Source organism: Bufo bufo, chromosome 4 (genome assembly GCF_905171765.1).
Source record: "Bufo bufo chromosome 4, aBufBuf1.1, whole genome shotgun sequence".
NCBI classification, from domain to species: domain Eukaryota; kingdom Metazoa; phylum Chordata; class Amphibia; order Anura; family Bufonidae; genus Bufo; species Bufo bufo.
Genome location: NC_053392.1, coordinates 8,040,974 through 8,066,236, shown reverse-complemented (window position 1 = coordinate 8,066,236; position 25,263 = coordinate 8,040,974). Strand labels below are relative to the sequence as shown.

The window sequence follows — 25,263 nt, the reverse complement described above, 5'->3', positions numbered from 1 at the left end:
AGTAACCCTGGGGACAGGGTGACCCCGCATGATGGTGGAAACAAACCCTCCAGGGCATAACAGGAGAGTAATCTATAGCTGTAACATCAGCAAAAACAGTGAGCAACACCGTTAGCAGCATTAGGAGAAACTGGTGAAGGAAGGCAGAATTACCAAACAATGTAGTAAGCAATAAAAGCGTCAACGTGAGCAACAAAGCCAACACTTAAGGTATATATCATATATGTCAATCTTCAGAACAAAGGTCTGGGAACAAGATATACATATCAAATATACGTGAAGTATAGTCCTTCTTGGGTTATAATGGAGACTGTTTTCCGGATGTCTTTCGCGATTTCATCTGTTGAGTAGATCCAACAACTTCCCACTGAGATGGCGGGGCGATGGTAGGTAAGGGTGCCAGATCACCATATTCCTCTGAGTTAGAAATAGTTAGGCCTGCAAGGTCCAGCTCTGACAGGACACCCGGTAAATCCTCATATTTGCAGATTACATAACGCTTGTTTCTCAAATTGATAGGAGAGTCCAAAAGGGAAGAGCCAGTGGTAAGGTAGCTTGTGATGTTTCAATTCCTCTGTTAGGGGTCTGAGCGGAAGTCACCTAGACAGTGTTACAGGAGAGAGGTCCTGGAAAAGAAAGAGTGGCTCCCACAAACACTAACTCTCTTGCATGCTCTCTAGAGCATGCAAGTCTACAAATAATGTCCTTGGGAGGGACATAGGGTTTAGGTTTAGCTCGAAGAGCGCAGACGGCCCTTTCAATAGCAATGGTGTGGGATTATGAGTCGCCAAGGACCTGAATGAATATTTGTTTGACCGAATCAAGCAGGATCTCGAGAAGGAATGTCTCATCAGACCTCTAATGCATAAATTGTTTCTCCGTCCCCTGCTGTCTTGGTCCTCCAACCAGTAAGCTATATCGATAAGATAGGATTGACATTTCTGCCAGGAGGTTGTAGAAGCTTCATTGTAAGAGACAGGCCCCTTTCAAACGAGCGTATTGAGATCCGTCAGTATTCTGGCTTAGGATTCCTAAAGATATACCATCAGTATTTTCATCAGTATTTCCATGTGTATTTTCTCCTTCCTTCATTATTTATGCACTGCACAGACTAACTCAGACATGCTGCGGATTTCAAATACTGACAGAAATGATACGCCCATGTGAATAGCTCTACTCATTAACATTAGCAGCAGATTCCGGAACATAAAATCCGGACTCTATATGCATTGCAAATATGGAAGAGAACTCCCCAAAAGCCTCAAGAAAAATGAAGTAGACTGCCCTGCTAGTAAGTGGCCACAAGATGGAGCTGTGAGGCAAGGAGAGCTATGGGATTGCAGGAACAAAAAATTAAATCAGTAGAAGAGTATAGAACAGTACAAATCCAGGTGCTGCAACAACATCTCTACAGGTCCCTCTCTCTCGGGTAGGCCCTCTCCCAACCAATACCACAGAGCAATCCAAGATGGCGGTCCCACTGAATGTGTAGGTTGACCACATCTCAGTCAAAGGTCCTGCCTTTCTCTCCATAGCAATCCTCCAATACAGCGGTGCAAGATGTGCAGACGGCCAGGTACATAAAGCGTCAGAGCACCGGTTGGTCTCCCTAGCACTGACCGCTAGGTGCAGGAGGCTGAGGCCGAATCATTCCCCACTCTGAAGGCCTGAACTGGGTTGGGTAGTCCAAAAAGGTTGTAGGCAGCTCCAAACCAAGCCCCAAAGGCAAAGATAGGGTCTTTATTGCAAAGGGCGTCCTTCTGATGGTCAAATGAAACATATGGCAGTAGATTGGAGCTCAGGTAGACCATAGCCTCCGGAGCCTAGCTGAAAACACATATCCTCAAGCCGGCAGTTTGCTCCGCCCCCCCCAAATAAATAAACCTCAGTGTAAAACACCCCTCTTAACCCTTCCAGGGACTACCCATTTAGAATCATGGCCCTCGGGGCCATCAGCACGCTCAGCACTCTCCTCCTCAGACATTTTGTCAGCAAAGTGGAATGAACATTCCATGAAGAGATGTAGGCTGGCTGGGTTCTTTTGTGAAAAATGTGCAGTATTCGGAATGTAGGTCTTATAAATGTAGAATCAGACCTAAAAACAAAGTGCGCCACTTCCACTGCACTCCTCTGTAGTTAAATAATCCACTTCTGGCGAGCGGATTCCTGCTTCTGGTCCTAATCACATGGGGAGATATCCAGTCCCTTACTCTCCTAGCAGGGCCTGATCAGAAAAAAGGTGCCAGACATCTAGCATCAGGTTCCGATGGACCACAGATGCTCACCCGGATGGACACCGCCAAGTAGGAGTCATCCAGGGACGGCATACTCCATCTACCAGACTTCAGTCGGAGCTGGGAAAGAAGTATTACATGACACCCAGATATAGAAGGCGGCTCCTAGAGGAGACTTATGCCATACCTGGTAACCCACTCTGCAGCCCTTGACAGGCTCTCCACACATCCTCCTATCCAGCAGAACAGGAAACTGAGGTGGTAGGGGATTATCATCTTTTTAAAGCTCTCCATAGATGTTCCTGTTGGTGTTCCTGGGCCGAAAAATGGTCTCTCAGGGAGATAGAAGAAAATACAAAAACTTACAGCTCACTTACAAATAATGTCATCTATAACACCTGGCATTTGATGACACCTACCTGAGGTATAACAGCCATTAGAACATGTCTCCAGCCTTTATAGTGTAGTAGTAATGTCATCTATAACACCCGGCATCTGATGACACCTACCTGAGGTATAACAGTTGTAACGGATCCGCTTCCGTTAATGGACGCTTCCTAGCTTGCGCCGAGGACCACAAGCACCGCACTGGACACCACAAGCACCGCAGACTCCACAACCGCCGTAGCTTAACTGGAGCCGCGCCGTCTTCCTTCCACCCTAAATGAACCTCCAGCATTCAGGACCGTGTGGGAAATATCTCTCCTCCAGGGAATATGCAGAGCATAGCAATCCCCAGCGTGATGCAGCAATTCCCTCCAATAACGAGACGAGGCTGCGTTTTGAAGGGTTAGAAAAACAGGAACTGAGCTGAACCCTTTATTGAGGGCTACCCGCCCATATTTATGCAGGTCCCCACAATGCATCATGGTCTCCTCCTCTCTGCCCTGGAGACACCCGAAGTGCAATTCAATTATCTCCCAGGACAAAGGGAGATCACCAATACACATGTGGGAACAATAGGAGAGGAATCCCCACCCGAATACACAAAATCCTCCCTTCTGTCTGGGATATAATTATGGATTAACATAACTATCACAGACAGTAAAAATACAGTTTTTAAACATACACTGTAACTTTAAAACCATACATTCCATCTCCATAAAAATTACATATTTAAACTCAGCATACATCAAACATAAACACTTCCAAAAATCACACAAATCCCTCCAGCGGATCAAAAGTTTAGTGGAAGTCCTTTATGACCGACCGCAAGTACAATTTCCTGCCCAAAACAGTTCCATAGATTTGGGCTGTGCGGTCGGTCAATTTCATGCAGAAAACGACTAAGTCCCATCTTCGAACGGGACTTAGTCTCTGGAGCTGAAAGTTCAGTATGGCAGAAGGTAAGGGTCAGCGGCGTTCGTGTATCCGCGCATCCGATTCCAGCTCCACAGAATCCCCAGCATACACCGCTAACCGCGTTCGGTCCCACCAACAGTCCAGGCATGCGGCACAGTTCTGTCACTGTTCCTGAAGGGCAACATGTCCCGGGGCCATAGTCGTAGGGCAGGAGGCTAGCCATAACTCCTCTACAATGCCCAGTGGCAAATGGCAGTTTGTCACACATCTCCCCTTTGGGGGGAAGACTAACCAGGCACCTGACCTTCTGTCGGTCAGTGCCTCAGTTAGTCGATCCACCAACCCACAGTAACCAGATGCCCGAGTAGCCCACCCACAACAAACAGGTACAAGGGTGACCCACCCACAAGAAACAGTTACTGCCCCTGGGAATTTTGCTGTGGTGATGGGGCAACATGCTGTGGGGACTTGAGGGAGGGCAGAGGCCGACTGCACTCTGCCCAGCTGCCAGCTCTTCTGCTGGGGTGCTGAGACCATAGTCCGGCTCAGTAGCCAGAGGAACATGGGAGTCAGCAGGGGTTAACATCGCCTCTGTTAACCCTGAGGCCACGTTAGGAGTTAACTGGGGAGGGGAATTTGTACTTACCCCCTCCTCCTGTTGTCCTGGTGAGGGTAGTGGGGGATTTGGACAGGCTGTCCAGCATCCCGGTAGGTCAGGCGCAGAGACCACGGTCCCATCTGTGCCGTCTGGGCGATTGGTGTCTCCCCTTGTTAGGGTAAGCTGCCGCTGGGGAGAGAGGGTGCTGCGCTCCTCTCCCTGAAACACAGGCTGCCGCTGGGGGGGATGGACGACACCTTCGGCCCCCTGGGGTACACACTGCCGCTGGGGGGGGGAGGACGACACCTTCGGCCCCCTGGGGTACACACTGCCGCTGGGGGGGGGCGGGGAAGGACGACACCTTCGGCCCCCTGGGGTACACACTGCCGCTGGGGGGGAAAGACAACACCTTCGGCCCCCAGGGGTACTCACTGCCGCTGGGGGGGAAAGACGACGCCTTCGGCCCCCTGGGGTACACACTGCCGCTGGGGGGGGAAGGACGACACCTTCGGCCCCCTGGGGTACACACTGCCGCTGGGGGGGAAGGACGACACCTTCGGCCCCCTGTAACTCACGTTTTTGCTGGGGCGCAGGGACGGAATACTTTGCTATCTCTGCCCGATATTCTGCTGCAGATACTCCGCCAGTTCTCTCCTCACTTCCAGTACAAGTTCCTCTGTTAGGAGGGGCCCGTAGATAGCCAACCGCCTCTTCAGCATAGCGTCAAACCGTACGTGACTATACCAATACTCCAGCTCTGCTTGGTGTTCCCAGGATGCTGCTCCTCGCACTAGGGAAGCCATCCCACTGCTGCCACCAATGTAACAGATCCGCTTCCGTTAATGGACGCTTCCTAGCTTGCGCCGGAGGACCACAAGCACCGCACTGGACACCACAAGCACCGCAGACTCCACAACCGCCATAGCTTAACTGGAGCCTCGCCGTCTTCCTTCCACCCTGAATGGACCTCCAGCATTCAGGACCGTGTGGGAAAGATCTCTCCTCCAGGGAATATGCAGAGCATAGCAATCCCCAGCGTGATGCAGCAATTCCCTCCAATAACAAGACGAGGCTGCGTTTTGAAGGGTTAGAAAAACAGGAACTGAGCTGAACCCTTTATTGAGGGCTACCCGCCCGTATTTATGCAGGTCCCCACAATGCATCATGGTCTCCTCCTCTCTGCCCTGGAGACACCCGAAGTGCAATTCAATTATCTCCCAGGACAAAGGGAGATCACCAATACACATGTGGGAACAATAGGAGAGGAATCCCCACCCGAATACACAAAATCCTCCTTTCTGTCTGGGATATAATTATGGATTAACATAACTATCACAGACAGTAAAAATACAGTTTTTAAACATACACTGTAACTTTAAAACCATACATTCCATCTCCATAAAAATTACATATTTAAACTCAGCATACATCAAACATAAACACTTCCAAAAATCACACACATCCCTCCAGCGGATCAAAAGTTTAGTGGAAGTCCTTTATGACCGACCGCAAGCACAATTTCCTGCCCAAAACAGTTCCATAGATTTGGGCTGTGCGGTCGGTCAATTTCATGCAGAAAACGACTAAGTCCCATCTTCGAACGGGACTTAGTCTCTGGAGCTGAAAGTTCAGTATGGAAGAAGGTAAGGGTCAGCGGTGTTCGTGTATCTGCGCATCCGATTCCAGCTCCACAGAATCCCGAGCATACACCGCTGACCGCGTTCGGTCCCACCAACAGTCCAGGCATGCGGCACAGTTCTGTCACTGTTCCTGAAGGGCAACATGTCCCGGGGCCATAGTCGTAGGGCAGGAGGCTAGCCATAAGTCCTCTACAATGCCCAGTGGCAAATGGCAGTTTGTCACAACAGTCATTACTACATGTCTCCAGCCTTTATAGTGTAGTAGTAATGTCATCTATAACACCCAGCATCTGATGTCACCTACCTGAGGTATAACAGCCATTACTACATGTCTCCAGCCTTTATAGTGTAGAAGTAATGTCATCTATAACACCCAGCATCTGATGACACCTACCTGAGGTATAACAGCCATTACTACATGTCTCCAGCCTTTATAGTGTAGAAGTAATGTCATCTATAACACCCGGCATCTGATGACACCTACCTGAGGTATAACAGCCATTACTACATGTCTCCAGCCTTTATAGTGTAGAAGTAATGTCATCTATAACACCCCGCATCTGATGAGACCTACCTGAGGTATAACAGCCATTACTACATGTCTCCAGCCTTTATAGTGTAGAAGTAATGTCATCTATAACACCCGGCATCTGATGACACCTACCTGAGGTATAACAGCCATTACTACATGTCTCCAGCCTTTATAGTGTAGTAGTAATGTCATCTATAACACCCGGTATCTGATGACACCTACCTGAGGTATAACAGCCATTACTACATGTCTCCAGCCTTTATAGTGTAGAAGTAATGTCATCTATAACACCCAGCATCTGATGACACCTACCTGAGGTATAACAGCCATTACTACATGTCTCCAGCCTTTATAGTGTAGAAGTAATGTCATCTATAACACCCGGCATCTGATGACACCTACCTGAGGTATAACAGCCATTACTACATGTCTCCAGCCTTTATAGTGTAGAAGTAATGTCATCTATAACACCCGGCATCTAATGACACCTACCTGAGGTATAACAGCCATTACTACATGTGTCAATGCTTTTTTCAGTATAAATCCATCAGCCTGAGATTTACAGAGTTAAGGCTGAAGACAAGTAACACAGGCGGCCCTCTATCAACATGAACTGTGAAGCTTAAATGAAACGTGGTTACCAAAATTTTTATCCACCAAGTAAAACCAGATAGTAACACATCATTTTTTTGTATCTGTTTTTATTTTCTTATTGCAGATTTTTTTAAATTATTTTTCCTGAACATGATTATGGGGCGGCCATCTTGCCTGAGCTGTTGCTAACAGCACTGACAAAGCATTACAAAAGTTGCTTTACGGCAGCCCCATGGGCCATAGACAGAATGGTAAAGAGGGGACCTCACTGACTTCTATGGGAGAGTTTTCTAGGCAAGCTCTGTGACCTGTGCAGAGGTCAGGAGGGAGTAGATAAGCTGTGATATCCCCTATTGTGAATGGTGGATCCTGTCTTATCTGTCATTCTAATCCTGCCTGTAATGTTATCAGCCCAAGTGGCGCCTATTAGTGGCCAGTGCGAAAACTGCAGGATTTTATGTTTTTGGTTTACATGTAAATATTGACTGGAAAATAAAAAATAACTACCTAAAAATGTGATTTAACCAATAGATCATTTTCTGATGGCACATTCCCTTTAAGTACAGCCATTCATCGCAGCTGGTGCCCCCCAAAACCTGATGCTAAGCAGAGTGTCCAGCATGGACCATGAGAGGATGGAGAGAAGATCCTGGAGAGGATGTCTATGTGCAGTCACAGCTCCCTCCGCTCCTGCACATAACACAGGGGTCACTGCCCGGAGTGCTACTTTACTGAAGCTCTAAGGTGGAGCCTCACCTGAAGAAACCTCCCAATTCCCTTCCTCCATTCATTATTCCATACCTGTGGTCACATGGACTGGAATGTCCTCCTCCACCTCACTCTTACACGGGGGATCACCCATCATCCGCTCTTCTTCATCCTCCACTTTAATATCAGTCACATCTTCCCCCTGATTTGTCATCTGTAAAAATTCAGGACAATACAGCAGACAGGTGGGAAATCTAACAGGTCCACATAAGAGACCCCCACCATCTATGACCCCTCTATGACTGCAGGACCCCCCTATATAGATGTGTATAGGGCTCAGCTCCATCTACCTGATGGTTCTCTGGGAGCTTCTCCTCTGGACAGTCCTGGGAATACAGAGGATGGGGACATCTCTCGAGGGGATTTCCTTCTATGAGTCCATCTGTAGGAAACACACAGGGACAGGAGAGATTGAGTATATGTGATGATGAGATGATGGGAGTAGTATCCAGGTGACCTATGACAGCCCCCCTCCTTACACTGCTGATCGCCCCATAAATCCGTCTCCTCTTCTGCTTCATCTTTAACCTCAACCTTAATATCCATCAGATTTTCATCCTGAAGAAGAGAAATGTAAAATGGTCTTTGGTTCAGTCCCTTTCTGGTCAGATTCTGGGGAGACTTCAGCTCCATCTACCTGATGGTTTTCTGGGAGCTTCTCCTCTGGACAGTCCTGGGAATACAGAGGACGGGGACATCTCTCGGGGGGATTTCCTTCTACGAGTCCATCTGTAGGGGAAACACAGGGACAGGAGAGATTATTACATGTGATGATGGGAGTAGTATCCAGGTGACCCATGACAGCCCCCCTCCTTACCCTGCTGATCGCCCCATAAATCCATCTCCTCTTCTGATTCCTCTTTAACCTCAGCCTTAATATCAATAAAATTTTCATCCTAAAGAAGAAAAAAAAACATGAATTATTGTTACTGGAAATTCCTTATTCATGAAACCTCCATGATGACTCCTGACCATGAGATCCTCCTCCTGCCAGGGAGGGACTGGGAGTTTAAAAGGTTCTTCCTCCATATTTTTCTCATTGTCTTCTGAACCAGACAGCCCCTAAGAGAACTTGCAGTAAGCAGACACCACCTTACGTCAGAAATACGTAGGTTTGGTTTTTAATGTTTTGTACAAGATGTTTTTTTTTAAATCTACAATAAAGGATAAAATATTAAGGAGTGCAGGAGAAGTGTTTGTGATTGGATTCCCACCCTCTTCTCTTTCTCAGAGGTTTGCTCAGCTGAATATATATATATATATATATATATATATATATATATATATATATATGTACACACACACAGTCGGGTCCATAAATATTGGGACATCAACACAATTGTAACATTTCTGGCTCTATACACCACCACAATGGATGTGAAATGAAACAAACAAGATGTGCTTTACCTGCAGACTGTCAGCTGTAATCTGAGGGGATTTACATCCAAATCAGGTGAACGGTGCAGGAATTACAACAGTTTGCATATGTGCCTCCCACTTGTTATGGGACTAAAAGTAATGGGGCAATTGTCTTCTCAACTGTTCCATGGCCAGGTGTGTGTTATTTGTTTGGAACATTCTTAAAAAGAAGGAACGCACCGGTGAGCTCAGCAACACCAAAAGACCCGGAAGACCACGGAAAACTACAGCGGGGGATGACCGAAGAATTCTTTCCCTGGTGAAGAAAACACCCTTCACAACAGTTGGCCAGATCAAGAACACTCTCCAGGAGGTAGGTGTATGTGTGTCAAAGTCAACAATCAAGAGAAGACTTCACCAGAGTGAATACAGAGGGTTCACCACAAGATGAAAACCATTGGTGAGCCTCAAAAACAGGAAGGCCAGATTAGGGTTTGCCAAACGACATCTAAAAAAGCCTTCACAGTTCTGGAACAACATCCTATGGACAGATGAGACCAAGATCAACTTGTACCAGAGTGATGGGAAGAGAAGAGTATGGAGAAGGAAAGGAACTGCTCATGATCCTAAGCATATCGCCTCATCAGTGAAGCATGGTGGTGGTAGTGTCATGGCGTGGGCATGTATGGCTGCCAATGGAACTGCTTCTCTTGTATTTATTGATGATGTGACTGCTGACAAAAGCAGCAGGATGAATTCTGAAGTGTTTCAGGCAATATTATTGTCACGGATGGTGTTGCAGAAAACAAGAAGTAACAAATAAAGATCTGACTGACTTGATCCCAAACTAAGGAACAAATGGGTGAGCCCTATGAAAGCCGTAGAGCTCTCCCTGACTGCTCAGCCCATGCAAAGATCTTTATGATAGAAAATTGCATGTCCACGTACCTAGAATGAGTGACACCTGAAAACCCTATAATAGTGAGGGGACACGACCACCGGCTCCCTGCACTTAATACGGAGGGAGTCAGGGTCACCTAGAATCAAGCCAACAGGAAAATACAAATACAGAAATAGACTTATCTGAGGAACCAGCAGTAGTAACATCTAGCAGTGAACACAATCCAGGAAGTAGTATAAACCGCAAAGTGAGGCAGTATGGGAGGGGATATAAAGGGAGGCAATCACTGCTAATAGATGACAGCTGGGAGAGGGAGAAGAGATGTCAAAGCGAAACCAAAACAAAAGAACATCATGTAGGAGGTACTGAAGAACGTCTGTCAGAACTTCTCAGAGATCTGGCGGTGACAATTATCTGCTCATATTCAGCCAAATGCTTCAGAACTCATTGGACGGCGCTTCACAGTGCAGATGGACAATGACCCAAAGCATACTGCAAAAGCATCCAAAGAGTTTTTTAAAGGGAAAGAAGTGGAATGTTATGCAATGGCCGAGTCAATCACCGGACCTGAATCCGATTGAGCATGCAATTCACTTGCTGAAGACAAAACTGAAGGGAAAATGCCCCAAGAACAAGCAGGAACTGAAGAAGTTGCAGTAGAGGCCTGGCAGAGCATCACCAGGGATGGAACCCAGCGTCTGGTGAGGTCTATGCGTTCCAGACTTCAGGCTGTAATTAATTGACTGCAAAGGATTTGCAACCAAGTATTAAAAAGTGAAAGTTTGATTTATGATTATTATTATGTCCCATTACTTTTGGTCTCTCAACAAGTGGGAGGCACATATGCAAACTGCAATTATAGAATTGTGTCGATGTCCCAATATTTATGGACCTGGCTGTATATAAGAGACTAGCAGAAGGACCTGGCTTCTCATGGGTATATTTCATCCCCCCTTCCCCACAGTGCCCTGGGACCTTAAAATGGGACCTCCACAGCAGCCCATCCCCTTAACTTTGACCTCCACAGCAGCCCGCCCATTTAACAGTGAGTTTCACAGCACCCCACTCCCTTGACAGTGACCTCCTCAGGGGCCCGCCCCCTTAACAGTGACCTAAACAGTACCCTGCTGCTATAACAGTGACCTTCACAGCAGTTGCCCCTTTAATAGTGGCCCCTGCCCCCTTAACAGTGACCTCCATAGTTTCCGCCCCTTTAACACTAGGGCTACACGACGACATGTGTCGCGCGACATTTTGTCTCAACAATATTTATAATTATAGTCTATGGTGTTGCAATGCGGCATATGCCATGCTGCGACACGTTACAAAAAATCCATCCAAGATGCAGCATGTCACATGTCGCAGTGCAACACCATAGACTATCATTATACAAATTGTTGCGCGACATTAGTGCAACATCAATGTTGCGCGACACATGTAACAGTTGTGCCCTATGTGTCGTGCGACTTATTGTCGTCGTGTAGCCCTAGCCTAAAGATGACCTACAGCAGTGAAGAAAAATGGCTGGGTTGTTATGGAAACCTGGAGTAAAACTGTGTGTATGTGGAGACTAAGGGCCTGCAAGCTTCTATTGGCTGATAAGGGACATGTGACCGTGTGTATGGCAGTTGGGATATGAAGAGAAAGACTTGCAGGCTTGTATTGGCTAATGCAGGTAATTTTTGGGAATATCTCGGGAACGGTACGTCCTAGAGAGCTGTGACCCCCACAAGATTTCTTTCCAGGTAGCAAGGGATGTGTATACCAAGTGTCGTTGAAATTGATGGTTGCGTTTTTGAGTGATCGCGGAACATACACACATACATACGCCCTTCTTTGTATATATTATATATTTTGGAAGTTACATGGTGTCTTAGTTGAGGTTTTGTGAAAAAGAAATGAAGGGTAAGGCTAATTCGGCTTTCCCTCCTCACCCTCCACTACGGCACCAGACCATGGGATCTACCAGGGATCTGAAATTGAATGAATATCCGCTCTATAATGTTTAACAAGTGTGAGGAAGAAACCCAAGCTGCTGCCCTACAAATATGTTCAATGGAGGCAGATGCCCCTCTGCCCAGGTAGTGGATGAAGCTCTAGTTGGGTGGGCTTTCAGTTCCCAGGTGGCTCCTTGTCCATGGTTCTGTAGGATTCACAAGTAGCCATTCTACTCCACCTGGTGATGGAGATCTTGGAAGCTTTCATCCTCTTCCTATTAACTTGAAATTAGATGAGAAGACTATTAGACGTCCTCAAGATTCTCTAACCTCCAGTTGCTGAAGAAGTCATCTCTTAACATCCAACTTATGGAATGCTTTTCCCCCTTGTAAGCATCCAAGGGTGAGGTTATTGATGGCAAGTATGTGTCCCTGAGACTGCTGCCCTCAGTGATGTAAATCCCGGATGTAAATGGCGACCAGTGATGTTAGATCGCGCAGTTCGTGGTAGCTGGAATTTGGGTCCGGGATTTAGGAGTGACTGAGGAGTATGGGTGGGAAGGTCACTCCTATACTCTATCTTGGGGGTTACCACCTCACACAGCCGGACGCTAATTTAAAAGACACACTGACAGTGTGCGTGTTGGTCTGGAGAGGACTTGGGAGCATTATTCTCCACAGTGTTCCAGAGAAGGAAAGAGACAAGACTCTGCACAAAGGTGACTCCTGCATTTCTGCCTGTTTAAAAATGAACCGTTATTTGACACACGAGGGCGCTAAGTGCTTTATGTGACTGAACGTTGATGGGCTGAAGCCAAGCCATCCTGTTGGAACAATTATTGTTGTTGTTTTTTCCAATAAAACCCTTATGTTGCATCCAATCCTGCCGACTGCCTACCATTTGTAAAGCTAACTCCCACACCCTCTTTCAGTTTTTGGATTTTTCCACCTATGAAAATCCATTACCACCTCAGGGAAAAAGAAAAGGTTGAATTTCAGAACAATTCTGTCATCCGTTATCATCAAAAATGATTCAATAATTTAAAGACCTTAAACAGGATTTCCAGTTCACATAGACATACTTCAAAATAATCATTTATGATGGTAGCCGCCATTTTGTAAAGTATTACTTTTATCTTTGTTGCTCTTCTTTTCTGTGGTCACATGACCATGTCCATGTAACAAGCTGGGTGGAGATATAAACTAGCTGGGATTGTTAGGGAGTGGCGGTGCTGGAGCTGCGGCAGAGAAGTGACTTTAGCTGAATGATTTGCTGACATGATGAAGACGGGTCAAAAGAGTCAAAATTGGGTGGGGGGGGGGGGTTGAAAGATGCACATGAGGTAAAAGCAACTTCGTGAGCACATCTGAAAATCCCTTTAACTTTTCCACTCCTTTAAGAAATCTTATCCCATGGACGTGCTGCCTTTTCGTGCAGATATCTGAGCTCAGAGTGCTCAACCTGAGGCCTCTATTAAAGCCCTCCTGTGGGAATTTAAGAAAAGCAGGAATGTGCCGTTTTTCACACACTTCCTTAGGCCTCTTTCACACTTGCGTTGTTGGGATCCGGCATGCACTTCCGTTGCCGGAGGTGCCTGCCGGATCCGGAAAAACGCAAGTGTACTGAAAGCATTTGAAGACGGAACCGTCTTCCAAATGCTTTCAGTGTTACTATGGCACCCAGGACGCTATTAAGGTCCTGGTTGCCATAGTAGTAGTGGGGAGCGGTATACTTACAGTCCGTGCGGCTCCCGGGGCGCTCCAGAATGACGTCAGAGCGCCCCATGCGCATGGATGACGTGATCCATGCGATCACGTGATCCATGCGCTTGGGGCGCCCTGACGTCACTCTGGAGCGCCCGGGGAGCCGCACGGACGGTAAGTACACTGCTCCCCCGCTCCCCACTACACTTACCATGGCTGTCAGGACTTTAGCGTCCCGGCAGCCATGGTAACCACTCTGAAAAAGCTAAATGTCGGCTCCGGCAATGCGCCGAAACGACGTTTAGCTTAAGGCCGGATCCGGATCAATGCCTTCCAATGGGCATTAATTCCGGATCCGGCCTTGCGGCAAGTGTTCCGGATTTTTGGCCGGAGCAAAAAGCGCAGCATGCTGCGGTATTTTCTCCGGCCAAAAAACGTTCCGTACCGGAACTGAAGACATCCTGATGCATCCTGAACGGATTTCACTCCATTCAGAATGCATTAGGATAATCCTGATCAGTATTCTTCTGGCATAGAGTCCCGACGACGGAACTCTATGCCGGAAGACAATAACGCAGGTGTGAAAGAGCCCTTAGAGGAGTCACTACACCAAGACAGTAAAATTGTCCAGACTTTAAGATATTTTAGAAGTAAATGGTTCCGTGCTGTAGCCATCATCTCAATTAATTTGTCAGAGAGGCCCCAAGACTTAAACATCAGCCTCCCAAGACCCTTGCTGTCAGGTGCAGTCCTTACTTCTGGGTGAAGAATTGGGATTTGAGACAACAGATCTTTGGTCCAGGGAAGGAAACCATCGACTCTCTAGTGTCAATATAAGTACTGTCTAGAGGGGTCGCCCTTGTCAGGGCAGGTGCTCCGCCTAGCTGGATGCAATAGATTAGGCTATGCCAAGAAAGATGATATGAGGGAAAGACACCAAGTCCTCTGTGACCCGCACGGAGATCTCCTTTCACCACTGACCGAGTTTCCTTGTGCTGCTTTATCAATCGAGGTGACAAAACTGCTCCTTTTTCTTCTTTTACACATTAATTCACAGTGAGTGTATACAGCTATGCTGCAAGAGTGATGTTAGAAGAGTGGAAACCTTTTAGGATTACTATCACTATATTTTAGGGACATTACCGCCGATTGCAGACATTACCCGCAAGCCTCTGATGTGTAAATCTTTTGAGTGGGCACCATTATGTACGGCAGAGTTCCGGGAAGGGTTAAAGAGGCTTCCCCAAACTGTTACTACGAAGCTAGAAGCATACAACTGTCCACAATGTCTGGTCTGATTTACATTCACTGTAACTAAGGAGCAGAGGTCGATCCGCCCATAGCATTATCCCTCATCCACCAGCTAGTAATGGTGGACTGCATGGCTAGAGGCTGGATGTTATACACCTGTGGTAATGGTAGACTGCATGGCTAGAGGCTGGATGTTATACACCTGTGGTAATGGTAGACTGCATGGCTAGAGGCTGGATGTTATACACCTGTGGTAATGGCAGACTGCATGGCTAGAGGCTGGATGTTATACACCTGTGGTAATGGTAGACTGCATGGCTAGAGGCTGGATGTTATACACTGTGGTAATGGTAGACTTCATGGCAAGAGGCTGGATGTTATACACCTGTGGTAATGGTAGACTGCATGGCTAGAGGCTGGATGTTATACACCTGTGGTAATGGTGGACTGCATGGCTAGAGGCTGGATGTTATACACCTGTGGTAATGGTGGACTGCATGGCAAGAGGCTGGATGTTATACACCTGTGGTAATGGTGGACTGCATGGCAAGAGGCTGGATGTTATACACCTGTGGTAATGGTGGACTGCATGGCTAGAGGCTGGATGTTATACACCTGTGGTAATGGTAGACTGCATGGCTAGAGGCTGGATGTTATACACCTGTGGTAATGGTAGACTGCATGGCTAGAGGCTGGATGTTATACACCTGTGGTAATGGTGGACTGCATGGCTAGAGGCTGGATGTTATACACCTGTGGTAATGGTGGACTGCATGGCTAGAGGCTGGATGTTATACACCTGTGGTAATGGTAGATTGCATGGCTAGAGGCTGGATGTTATACATTGTGGTAATGGTAGACTGCATGGCTAGAGGCTGGATGTTATACACCTGTGGTAATGGTAGACTGCATGGCTAGAGGCTGGATATTATACACTGTGGTAATGGTAGACTGCATGGCTAGAGGCTGGATGTTATACACCTGTGGTAATGGTAGACTGCATGGCTAGAGGCTGGATGTAATACACCTGTGGTAATGGTAGACTGCATGGCTAGAGGCTGGATGTTATACACCTGTGGTAATGGTAGATTGCATGGCTAGAGGCTGGATATTATACACTGTGGTAATGGTAGACTGCATGGCTAGAGGCTGGATGTTATACACCTGTGGTAATGGTAGACTGCATGGCTAGAGGCTGGATGTTATACACCTGTGGTAATGGTAGACTGCATGGCTAGAGGCTGGATGTTATACACCTGTGGTAATGGTAGATTGCATGGCTAGAGGCTGGATGTTATACATTGTGGTAATGGTAGACTGCATGGCTAGAGGCTGGATGTTATACACCTGTGGTAATGGTAGACTGCATGGCTAGAGGCTGGATATTATACACTGTGGTAATGGTAGACTGCATGGCTAGAGGCTGGATGTTATACACCTGTGGTAATGGTAGACTGCATGGCTAGAGGCTGGATGTTATACACCTGTGGTAATGGTAGACTGCATGGCTAGAGGCTGGATGTTATACACCTGTGGTAATGTAGACTGCATGGCTAGAGATAATGGGAATGAATGAAAAATCTTCATTCAATTAATAACATGTGGCCCTATACTTCTCTCCATGTACTTTTAGAATCTCTGTGTTTGCCACTAATAGGTCATCGAGATACAGTACATTGACTATTTTGAAACTGAAATGAATGCCACCAAGTCCTTCATTATTTCTCACGTATTATTGATGTAACGGAGGGACTGGGATATAGAAATATATTTATCTTGACAATCCAGGGATGTCATTTAACCTCCTTCCTGAAGTAGACGTGAACTATGAATAGGGGGAGTGGTGAAGGTTTTTCCATAAGGGAATGCTGCCCCCGTGTTCTAATGTTCTCAGCACCCAAGGATTAGGGGAAAACCTCCCCCCAGGATCTCCGACGTTATTGCTCTGAAGGGTCCGAATTGTTGGGATTAAAACAGAAACCCTTTGTTGTTTCAACCTTTGCTGTATTTTTATTTTTCAGTTTTTCGCTACTTTACTATGAAATATGACACTGTATATTTATAGAAGGGATATTTCCTTCTCGTTTTCTGGGACACATTTCTTAGAATTAGGGATAAGCGAACACCTGGAAGTTCGGGTTCGCCGGGTAAGGCCATACTTCAGCTCAAAGTTCGGGTTCGGGATACGAACTTGATCCCGAACCCCATTGAAGTCAATGTGGACCCGAACTTTGGGGCACTAAAATGCCTGTAAAATAGACATAGTAAGGGCTACTTAAAATAACATATAGAATAGAAAAAAAATTAAAATAATAATCTTGAACTAGGAGGCGGAGGTCAAAGTGGAGTAGGAGGTTGAGGAGGTGGTGGACATGGCAGTGTAGGTGGAAGCGGCAGAGGAGGAGGTAGCCAACACTGTTTTCTTTTCTTTCTTTTTTAAATTTGGGAAGACCCCAAAACATTGAAATAGAAATAAGAATGCAAAGAGAAAGTGCGCTGGAGTCTAACAATGGCTGGGTGCGGCCGGTATAGTTGTCCATGCCTGGTTCATTTTAATGAACATGAGTTGGTCCACATTGGCTGTGTACAGGCGGCTGCGCTTGTCTGTGATCACCCACCCCTGCCGTGCTAAACACACGTTAGGACAATACACTGGCTGCAAGCTCAGGCCATGTGCCCAATTTGGAGACCCAGAAGTTGAATGGGGCAGAACCATCAGTCAGTACGTGTAGGCGTGTGCACACGTACTGTTCCATGTTGCTGAAATGCTGTCTCCTGCTAAGACGTTCCATATCAGCTGGTGGTGCTGGTTGTTGTGGCGTGCTGACAAAGCTTTTCCATATTTCGGCCATGCTAACCCTCCCTTCTGAGGTGCTGGCGGTGCCCCAGCTGTGTTGGCGACTTCCTCCTCCTCTACCTTCGCTTTGTGCTTCCACTGTGCCCCCGCTGTCAGGTGGGAATGCCATCAGCAGCGCATCTACCAGCATGCGCTTGTACTTGCGCATCTTTCTATCACACTCCAGTGACGGAATTAAAGATGGCACGTTGTCCTTGTAGCGGGGATCCAGCAGGGTGGCCACCCACTAATCAGCACTGGTTAGAATGTGGGCAACTCGGTGGCATGTAGTCGCTCATGTGTGCCAGGCTGCCCAGAGGCAACAACAAGCTGTCCTCTGTGGGAGGTGTATCGTCTGTGTCCTCTGTATCCCTCCAGCCACGCACCAGCGATGCGCATGAGCTGCTTTGGGTGCCACCCTGCTGTGAACACGGTTCCTCCTCATCATCATCCTCCTCCTCCTCCACATCCTCCAGAACTGTGCCCTGGCTGGATAGTTGTGTACCTGGCCTCTGTTGGTGCAGGAACCCAACCTCCGAGCCACTTGTGAATGACTGGCCTGATAGCCGTGGAAATGATCCCTCTTCCTCCTCCTCTTCCTCCTGTGCCACATCCTCTTCTATCATCGCCCGAAGTGTTTTTTCAGGGAGACATAGAAGTGGGATAGCAACGCTGAGGACGGCGTCATCCGAACTGGCCATGTTGGTGGAGTACTCGAAATAGCGCGACACGGAACACAGGTCCCGCATGGAGGCCCACAGAGCGACTCACCCGTGCGTGCTGCAGCTTAAAATCCACTATTGCCTGCTGCTGCTCGCACAGTCTGGCCAGCGTGTGCAAGGTGGAGTTCCACCTTGTGGGTACGTCGCATATAAGGGGGTGAGCTGGAAGGCGGAAGTTACGCTGCAGAGCAGACAGGCGAGCAGCAGCAGGGTGAGAACGCCAAAAGCTCGCACAGAGGGCCCGCACTTTCTGCAGCAGCTCTGACATATCGGGGTAATTTTTCAGGAGCTTCTGCACCACCAAATTCAGCACATGCGCCAGGCAAGGGATGTGCGTCAAACCGGCTAGGCCCAGAGCTGCTATGAGATTTCGCCCGTTATCGCACACCACCAGGCCAGGCTTAAGGCTCACTGGCACCAACCACTCATTGGCCTATTGTTCCATGCCCATCCACAGCTGCTGCGCGGTGTGGGGTTTTTCCCCCAAACAGATGAGTTTCAAAACAGCCTGCTGTCGTTTCCCCCTGGCTGTGCTGAAGTTGGTGGTGAAGGTGTTACGCTGACCTGATGAGGAGCTGGTAGAGGAGGAAGTGGAGTAGGAGGCAAAGAGAAACGTCCTGCAATCCTCAGTGGCGGAAGGACATGCGCCAAACTGCTATCCGCCTCAGGCCCAGCCGCCACTGCATTTACCCAGTGTGCAGTTAGAGAGATATAACGTCCATGCCCGTTCTTACTGGTCCATCTATTGGTGGTTATGTGGACCTTGCCACAGATGGCATTGCACAGTACACACCTAATTTTGTCCGCCACTTGGTTGTGCAAGGCAGGGATGGCTCGCCTGGAAAAGCTGTGGTGGCCGGGAACCACGTACTGTGGGACAGCCGCCGCCATAAGGGTTTTTAAAAGTCTCCGTCTCCACCAGACGGAAGGACAGCATTTCAACGGCCAGGAATTTTGAGATGCTGGGTTTCAGGGACAAGGATCACAGGTGGGTAGGGGGGGGGGTACTTCCTCTTTCTCTCCAGTGTTTGGGAGATGGAGAGCTGAACGCTTCCGTGGGACAGTGTGGAGATGCTTGGTGATGGAGGTGGTGGCATTGCTGCCACATCCTCTGTTTGCGAGGTGGCGGGTGCAATTGTCACTCCAGAGGTGGTCCCAGGTCCCACAGATGCTCAACTGGGTTCAAGTCTGGGGAATTAGGGGGCCAGGGAAGTACTTGGAAGTCTTGCTAATGCTCTTCCAACCAATGTTAGATATTTCTAGCTGTGTGACATGTCACATTTTCTTGCAGGAAGACAATCTCTACGTGATCTGCAAGCATGGACTCACACCCAAATCGCTTGACACTGCATTCCACATGGATGAGTGGGCCCAGAGAATGCCTGGAAAAGATTCCCTAGACCATAACTCTGCCACCACCAGTTTGTTTTGCATTGTTTCTTATCTGGTGTATCACATGAAATGCCAAAGTCCATCCATTTGATGAAGCAGAAAACGCAACTCGTCGGAGAAGACAACCCTTTGCCAATCAGTGGAGGCCCAATTCCGATACTGCCGCCAAAATTGAAGCTTTTGCTGGGATGTAACTTCGTTTGCAGAGGTGCAGTGACCGTGTCTGCCCTATATGCAGTAAGGTTCTCTGAACTGTTGTGTTAGACACATATCCAGTAGCCCCCTGGTTCATTTTGGGGTTGAGCTGCTTGATTGTAACGTGTTGGTTCATTCTTGCACACCTTCATAGTGTTCCACAGTTTCCACTAATTCACAATGGTGCCATTTGTCCACTTACAATACACTTTACCAAAGCAGCACGAGAACAGTTCACACTGCGCAGTTTTATAAATATTGCCACTCGCGGGCTGAAAACCAATAGTCATCCCTTTTTGCAATTTAGTATTAATGTAGGGTTGTCAGGTGTACAGTCACCTATATCATAATTACTATGAAGGCTGGACAGACAGGTGCATACAGTCACCAGGTGTCATGATCAGTGTGGGGGAAAAACTCCACACTAAACACAGGAGGGAAGGGGAACAGTAACTGGGCCTGGAAACTAGGGAAGAAACAGGTCACCTCCTAAACAACCCAAATCCGGGCCCTAACTGCCTATAAATATGAATAGACCTTGAAGGCAGGAATATTGATATGCTGGATACATAGGCCCTTATATCCCTATAAGGCCCTGGAATGAGGTTAGGACCAGATACAACCCATTCCTCCCCAGATGGATGAATGGAAGTCTCTGTCTCAGACCCAGATACAAACAGGGAATATAACAAACACAAAACAATAAGAACAGACGACTTATCAGAAAGTAGAAAACTGGCAGCTCCAGAAGCACCAGAGAGTACAACCGACCATCTAGTTAGAAGGCAGGAAGAAAATCTATAAACAGCACTTCCAAGAGTGAGAAGCGGCTACTTATGGGAAAGGTAAATTACCAACAAGCAACACCTGAAGCAAGGGGGGTGATATTCACCAAAACACAGACACAATAAGATCCACAGTGAACTTGTCAATTTAACCCACGAGTTGCCAGTCTCTCCGATCTCGTGGTACCTGCCATGGGAACGTCCGTGACAGTAACCTCCATTCTACGGGTGACCTCCGGGCACCCAGGACCGACTTTATCCGGGTGAGATCTACGAAAGGCATTTTCTAAACGATTGGCATTAACGTCGGATGCCGGCACCCACATCCTCTCCTCCGGTCCATAACCTCTCCAGTGGACAAGATATTAAAGGGATCCACGGAAAACTCGAGAGTCAAATATTTTCACGATCTCGAATTCCAAATTACCGTCCACCATGACCGGAGCGGGTGGCAAGGAAGATGGCTGTAAAGGTTCCACATATTTTTCCAACAAAGACCTATGGAACACATTATGAAACTCAAGACGAAAAGCTACAGGATTAATAATGGTCGTGATCTTATATGGGCCGATAAACCTTGGACCCAGCTTCCAGGAATGTACTTTCAACTTAATGTTTCTTGTGGACAGCTACACAGAATCACCCACACTTAGGAAACGTATGAATGTTCCGGACCTGTCAGCCACACATTTATATTTGTTGCCCATATTTTTCGCCATATCGATGACAATGATGACGAAAAACGTTCTTCCTCAGGGATACCAGAAGTATTAGAACCAGAAAATGTGCCAAACTGCGGGTGAAATCCATAGGCGTCAAAAAACTGCAACTTATCAGTGGACTCCTGACTACGATTGTTTATGGCAAATTCTGCCAAAGACAAAAAGGAAGACCACTTCTCAGATACAAAACATCTCAAGTAAGTCTCCAGACTCTGATTTAGTGCGCTCCGTCTGTCCGTTCGACTGAGGATGAAAAGGACAGTTGAATTCCCAGACGAGTACAGAACGCCTTCTAGAATCTGGAAACAAACTGAGTCTCACGATCTGAGACCACGTCAGGGGGAATGCCATGAAGTTTCACAATGTTGTCAACATATACCTGTGCAAGGGTTTTAGCATTAGGTAGGCCTGGTAATGCAATAAAATGTACCATTTTACTAAAGCGATCAACTACCACCAGAATAACTGTCTTTCCTGAAGAATTAGGTAGATCAGTGATAAAGTCCATGAATACATGAGCCCATGGTCTGGACGGAATGGTTAACGGAAGTTAAGATCCAGAAGGTCGAGTATGTGTCACCTTGGCCCGTGCACAGGTAGTACAGGCTGACACATAGTCCTTCACACACTTAGGCCACCCCGGCCAACTGAATCTACGAGATATGAGGTTGGCAGTGGACCTACTCCCAGGATGTCCTGAAAGAACCATACAATGATGTTCCTCCAACACCTTGTGACGCAATTCCGGTGGCACAAATAGTTTCCCAGAGGGACACGAGTCCGATACGTCTCCCTGAGCCTCTAACACCTTCACCTCAAGGTCAGGGTAGAGGGCAGATATCACCACCCCTTTAGACAGTATGGGACTCATACTTAAAATCACCACCTCCAGGGAAACTACGTGACAAGGCGTCCGCCTTGACATTTTTAATCCCAGGACGATAAGTGACAGTGAAATTGAATCTGGTGAAAAACAGGGTCCTTCTGGCTTGTCTTGGATTTAGTCGTTTCGTCGACTTCAGATAAGCCAGATTTTTGCGATCAGTGAATTCCGTGATCGGATGAATCGCCCCTTCCAACCAATGACATCACTCCTCAAAAGCCAATTTAATGGCCAGCAACTCACTGTTACCCACATCATAATTTTGCACATGGTCGCCATTTACCAGCTGATGGGTCCTGTGACAAAACTGCTCCTACCCCCACCTCGGATGCGTCCACTTACACAATAATCTGTTGTGACACATCTGGCTGCACCAAAATGGGGGCAGAAGAGTAGCACTCCTTAATCGCAGAAAAGGCTTGCAACGCCGAATCAGACCATACAGAGACATCCGTCCCTTTCTTAGTCATGTCCGTTAGGGGTTTTACTATTGTCAAATAATTTTTAATACATTTTCGGTAATAGTTGGTGAATCCTAAAAACCGCATAAGAGCCTTCAGATTTTCGGGTCGATCCCAGTCCAATAGAGCACGGACTTTCTGAGAATCCATTCGAAAACCCGAAGATGACAGCAGGTAGCCCAAAAACTGCATCTCGTGTACCGCAAAAACACATTTCTCTAATTTTCCGAACAATTTATTATCCCTTAGAATCTGTAACACCTGTCTCACATGATTCTGATGTGTTTCCAGGTCAGGAGAATAAATAAGAATGTCATCCAAATACACGATCACAAACCTCCCCACCAGATGTCATTCACAAAATGTTGGACGACCGCCGGGGCATTGGTCAACCCGAAAGGCATGACCAGGTTCTCAAAGTGACCCGCTGGAGTATTAAAAGCAGTCTTCCATTCATCCCCTTCCTTGATCCTGACCAGATTATTTGCCCCCTTAAGTCCAACCTGGTGAACACCTTGTCACCAATAATCTGGTTAAACCAAATCGGGAATCAAAGGAAGAGGGTAAGGATCACGGATAGTAATCTGATTGAGTTCACACAAAATCCAGACATGGCCAAAGACCTCCATCTTTTTTGTTTTTTGACAAAAAAACAACCCTGCAGCCACTGGAGACTTGGAAGGTCTTATGTGCACTTTCTGAACCTGAAAGGCAGGCCATGAGAGAATATAATGCCGAGAGTTTGAAGAAAGATATTACAACCTAGATTTAGGCAATTTAGCCCCGGGAATAAGATTGACAGGGCAATTATATTCCCGATGGGACGGTAAATCCTGACACCCACTCTCAGAAAACACAGTAAGCCACGATAAACCCAGACCCATAGGTGCAGGGACAAAACATGAGATAACTTCTTGATGAAAGTCACCCACTCTTAATCTGATATCATGCAAAACTTGTGACAAGCACCTCTGAGTAAGAGGGGCAGAATCAATAGCAAATACAGTAATGTCTTTTTTAATGTACTTGATGATAACCAGTGCATGCAGACAAACTGAGCATCAAGCAGGTTCACCCCGGCCCCGCTGTCGATAAATACTTCAATTTCCACAGTTTTTTACTCTAGCGCCACCTCGGCAGTCAGGAGAAAATCGGGTACTACTAGCAAAGGACAAATGCACATTTACTGACTCCCCACTCACACCTCCGATAGTCGCCCCTTTTTGTTTCTCTTTTTGCCGCTGAATGCTTGGACATATATTGACAAAATGGCCCCTTTGACCGCAGAAAAAACATACTCCCTGCTTGCGACTCCTACTTTTGCAAGCAGATCCCGGAGTCGCTCCCCCTAATTGCATGGGTTCCTCCCCAGGTATAAGCTCAGGATTCTCTTCACCCAAAGAGTCAAAGGAATACGGTACGTTATGTAATAGAACGCCCTGAGAGAGTGGATACGCCCTGAATACGTACAGCCAAAGACATAGCGGCTTCCAAAGACTCAGGATTCTCATGAAAGGCCAAAGCGTCCATCAGCCTCTCATATAATCCCTGACAAAACTGGCTATCAAAAGCTGGATCGTTCCACTCAGTTATCCATAGCCCACCTCCTACATTCGGAACAATAGATCTCCGCCGAACGCTCTCCCTGCTGCAGGTCGCGTAATTTAGTCTCTGCCAGGGAGGTTCGGTCCGGGTCATCATAGATGAGACCTAAAGCTCAGAAAAATGCATCTACTGATCGGAGAGACTGTGATTCAGTCGGCAGAGAAAAAGCTCAAGACTGGGCGTCCCCTTTAAGCAACAAAATAATCATACCCACTCTCTGGCTCTCGTCCCCTGATGAGTGTGGACGCTACGTAAAGTACCATTTGCACGTCTCCCTGAACCGAATAAAATTATCACTCCCCCCCCCGCCCGAGAATCTATCCGGGAGAGAAACTTTAGGTTCAGGACAGGTCAGGTAACCACTACTAGAATCAGCCAACAGTGGTCTCTGCATCTCTGAGATAGTCGTGCGGAGGTCATCCACCTCCAGAGACAGCCCCTGTAGCTGTCCAGTCAGTGCAGCGATAACATCCATGGCTGAACTGATACAGACAACAAAATGACGGTTATTCTGTGGTTTATAATGTCACGATCAGTGTGGGGGAAAACTCCACACTGAACACAGGAGGGAAGGGGAACAGTAACTGGGCCTGGAAACTAGGGAAGGAACAGGTCACCTCCTAAACAACCCTAATCCGGGCCCTAACTACCTATAGACCTACCTATAGAATAGACCTTGAAGGTAGGAATATTCATATGCTGGATACCTAGGCCCTTATATCCCTACAAGGCCCTGGAATGAGGTTAGGACCAGAGACAACTCATTCCTCCTCAGATGGACGAATGGAAGTCTCTGTCTCAGGCCCAGATACAAACAACAGGGAATATAACAAACACAAAAC

General features: G+C 47.2%; 2 protein-coding genes across 2 annotated transcripts in view; one reads left to right on the top strand and one right to left on the bottom strand.

The window, feature by feature from the left end:
* LOC120998324 (aspartic and glutamic acid-rich protein-like) overlaps window positions 1-25,263 on the bottom strand; it is a 2,513,920-nt gene that overhangs the window by 1,022,379 nt on the left and 1,466,278 nt on the right. Inside the window, exon 15 of the mRNA XM_040428985.1 lies at window positions 7,959-8,050. Within this exon, the coding sequence (XP_040284919.1) occupies window positions 7,959-8,050 (92 nt within the window). The remainder of the gene's footprint in view (window positions 1-7,958; window positions 8,051-25,263) is intronic.
* The window catches only part of LOC120998305 (gastrula zinc finger protein XlCGF26.1-like), a 4,064,644-nt gene that overhangs the window by 3,480,066 nt on the left and 559,315 nt on the right, over window positions 1-25,263 (top strand). The gene's annotated exons all lie outside the window — the stretch shown is intronic.